Source organism: Otolemur garnettii, unplaced genomic scaffold (assembly GCF_000181295.1).
Source record: "Otolemur garnettii isolate 467f Iridium unplaced genomic scaffold, OtoGar3 scaffold00011, whole genome shotgun sequence".
NCBI classification, from domain to species: Eukaryota; Metazoa; Chordata; class Mammalia; order Primates; family Galagidae; genus Otolemur; species Otolemur garnettii.
The window spans coordinates 11,192,635-11,195,629 of NW_003852406.1; the positions used below are offsets into that span (position 1 = coordinate 11,192,635).

General features: G+C 36.6%; 1 protein-coding gene across 1 annotated transcript in view; it reads left to right on the plus strand.

The window, feature by feature from the left end:
• MINDY2 (MINDY lysine 48 deubiquitinase 2) overlaps positions 1 to 2,995 on the plus strand; it is a gene marked incomplete at its 3' end in the record, with an annotated part of 87,713 nt that overhangs the window by 37,487 nt on the left and 47,231 nt on the right. The window contains exon 3 of the mRNA XM_003784637.2: positions 1,815 to 1,879. Coding sequence (XP_003784685.1) covers positions 1,815 to 1,879 — 65 coding nt within the window. The remainder of the gene's footprint in view (positions 1 to 1,814; positions 1,880 to 2,995) is intronic.

The window sequence follows — 2,995 nt, forward strand, 5'->3', positions numbered from 1 at the left end:
GGCCCAGGCTGGATTTGAACCCACCAGCTCAGGTGTATATGGCTGGCGCCTTAGCCGCTTGAGCCACAGGCACCAAGCTGACATTTTCTAAGCTCAAACTATGGCCCACGGGCTACATGCAGCCCACCGGGTGTTTTTGCTGCCGTTGCCTGTCCTGCTTAGCAGCCGACTCATCTCAGGGCCTGCAGTCCAGCCCTCCGAGGGTCTGAGGGACAGTGAACTGGCCCCCTGTTTAAAAAGTTTGAGGACCCCTGTTCTAAGCTCAGGAAAAGAAGAGTTGCTTGTCTGAGTGTTTCCAATAATCGTTCTACTCTTAATACCTAAGCTTTAGTCTATGTTAGCTTATCCAGGATCATTTACTTTTGTATTATATAATCTTCTGCATCACAGCCCAACTAGAGTGGTAGTCAGGATAGTATATACAGTCTTTTATCAGAATAAATACAGAACATAAATGTAGGATTCAAGTATAGCACTTAAATATCTCAATTATTTGACTGAACAATAACATTTACTGAAAATAAAGTTCAGTTTTCAGTTAAATACTGTTTCGAAACCTCAACATATAGGCCAGTTGTTGTGGCGTACCCCTGTAATCCCAGCACTCTTACAAGGCCAATCCAGGTGGATTGCTTGAGCTCAGGAGTCTGAGACCACCCTGAGCAAGAATGAGACACTGTCTTTAAAAAAAAAAAAAAACTAGCCAGGCATTGTAGCAGGCGCTATAGTCCTAGCTATTCAGGAGGCTGAGGCAAGAGGAATCACTTGAGCCCAAAAGTTTGAGGTTGCTGTGAGCTTTGACACCACAGCACTCTACCAAAGGCTACAAACTGAGATTGTCTCAAAAGAAACAACACAACAAAAGAAATACTAGCCTGGTGTGGTTGTGTGTGCCTGTAGCCTGTAGTCCTGGCAACTTGGGAGATTGGATGACAGAGCTGGACTTTGTCTCAAAAAAAACCAACAACAAAAAATGCTCAAATAGATGAAAAAAAATTCAAAAAAGGTTTATAGTGTAGAAAAACTATGTGAGGCAGCAGCAAATATTTAATGTTGATTTTCTCTGGATAGAATGAGGGTGATCATATGTCATGTATTGCTATAATGTTTAAAGATTTATAATTAAATCTATACTTCATCATCAGAAAAAAGTAATACTTTTATTTGTTTTTTTTTCTTTTTTATTGAATGGTAACTATGTACATTAATGCACTTCTGGGGTACAGTGTGGGGTTTTCACACACAATCCAAAACACTTCCATCAAACTGGTTAACATAGCCTTCGTGTCATTTTCTTAGTTATTATTTTAAAACGGTCACATTCTGCTCTTAGAAAGATTCACTTGTACCCTTGTAAGATAAACCTCAGAAGTGATCCCTCCAATCCCCCTCCCTCCACCCATTCCCCGCTCCCCTTTCCCTCCCCCCTTCCCGTATTCTTAGGCTGTTATTAGGTTATAACTTACATATAAAAGGTATAAATTAGTTTCATAATAGGGGTGTGTACATTGGATACTTTTTCTTCCATTCTCGTCATACTTTGCTCAGAAGAACATTTTCCAGCTCCATCCATGTGAACATGAAGGACATAAAGTCTCCATCTTTCTTTATGGCTGCATAGTATTCCATGGTGTACATATACCACAGTTTGTTGATCCATTCGTGGATCGATGGGCACTTGGGCTTCTTCCATGACCTGGCAATTATGAATTGGGCTGCAATAAACATTCTGATACAAATATCTTTGTTGTAATACGATTTTTGGTCGTCTAAGTAATACTTTTAAAAGACAGTTTCACAATTTCTTTTTACAGGAGATTACATGCTTGAGGCAAAGCCAAAAGAAATTTCAGAAATTCAACGTTTAAATTATGAACAGGTAATAAATAATTTGTTATATTAAAATGTATAATTTTTAAGGTATGAACACATATAGGTCTCTATCAGTAGCTGGCGAGCTTTTGCTATAAATGATTAGCTAATAAATATTTTAGGCTTTGCAGGCCACATATGGTCAGTCTCTGTTGCATATTGCTTTCTTTTTTTACAGATTTAAAAAATGAAAAACAATTTTTAGTTTACAACCAGATTATCATATAGATCTCTGTAGAGAGCTAACCTGGTATTTTTCTTCAAAGATTTCCCTTTCAAGTGAATTTATCATGGATTCATCTTTCTTCGTTTTATTTATATTTTAGAGTTAAGTTATGTTTAAGAGAAAGTTGCAAATGATACCTAAAATGTGTTATTAGTACAGATTCTGCTGTTTTGTAATTTTAATATGTCCACATTTCTTGGTATGTCTTTTAGAGGCCCTGGTCTGCAATACAGAGGGGTCACTAGGCTTAAAATTACTAGAGCTAGAAATAATCAAGCAGAGCTTCATTGTCTTCAGTATTTTATTTTGGTTGGCCATAGACGGCAAGAAAGAATTAGCTTCTTAGTGTAGGAGGAAATATCATCCCAAGAAGAAGTAAACGTCATTGGAACTTTCATATTTACTTTAAAAGCAACTTTTCTAAACCAGTATCAAATTTGTAGAGAGGAAGCATAACTCAGTATTGTTAAATTTCTTGAATTAGAATGTTTGGATAATCGAGTCCTAATAGAATTAAAACACCATCATCTTGCCTTGCATCATATTATAAGATAGAAAACCTATAGCTAAAGCTAAATTTGTGTACTTAGTCATTTAAATTTCATTTAGGGAATTTTTAGCTTAATGTGGGAATGTCCAAAGATTATTAGCAATGGAAATCTCTTTTCAGATGAAATCTTATCCTAGCTTCTAATATATAACATCAATAAATGATATATATATATTTTTTTAATAAATGACATTTTATAAGTGTAGGGTGATAAGATTCAATTTATATCATTTATTTATTTATTTATTTTTGAGACAGAGCCTCAAGCTGTCCCCCTGGGTAGAGTGCCGTGGCATCACAGCTCATAGCAACCTCTAACTCCTGGGCTCAAGCGAGTCTCCTGCCTC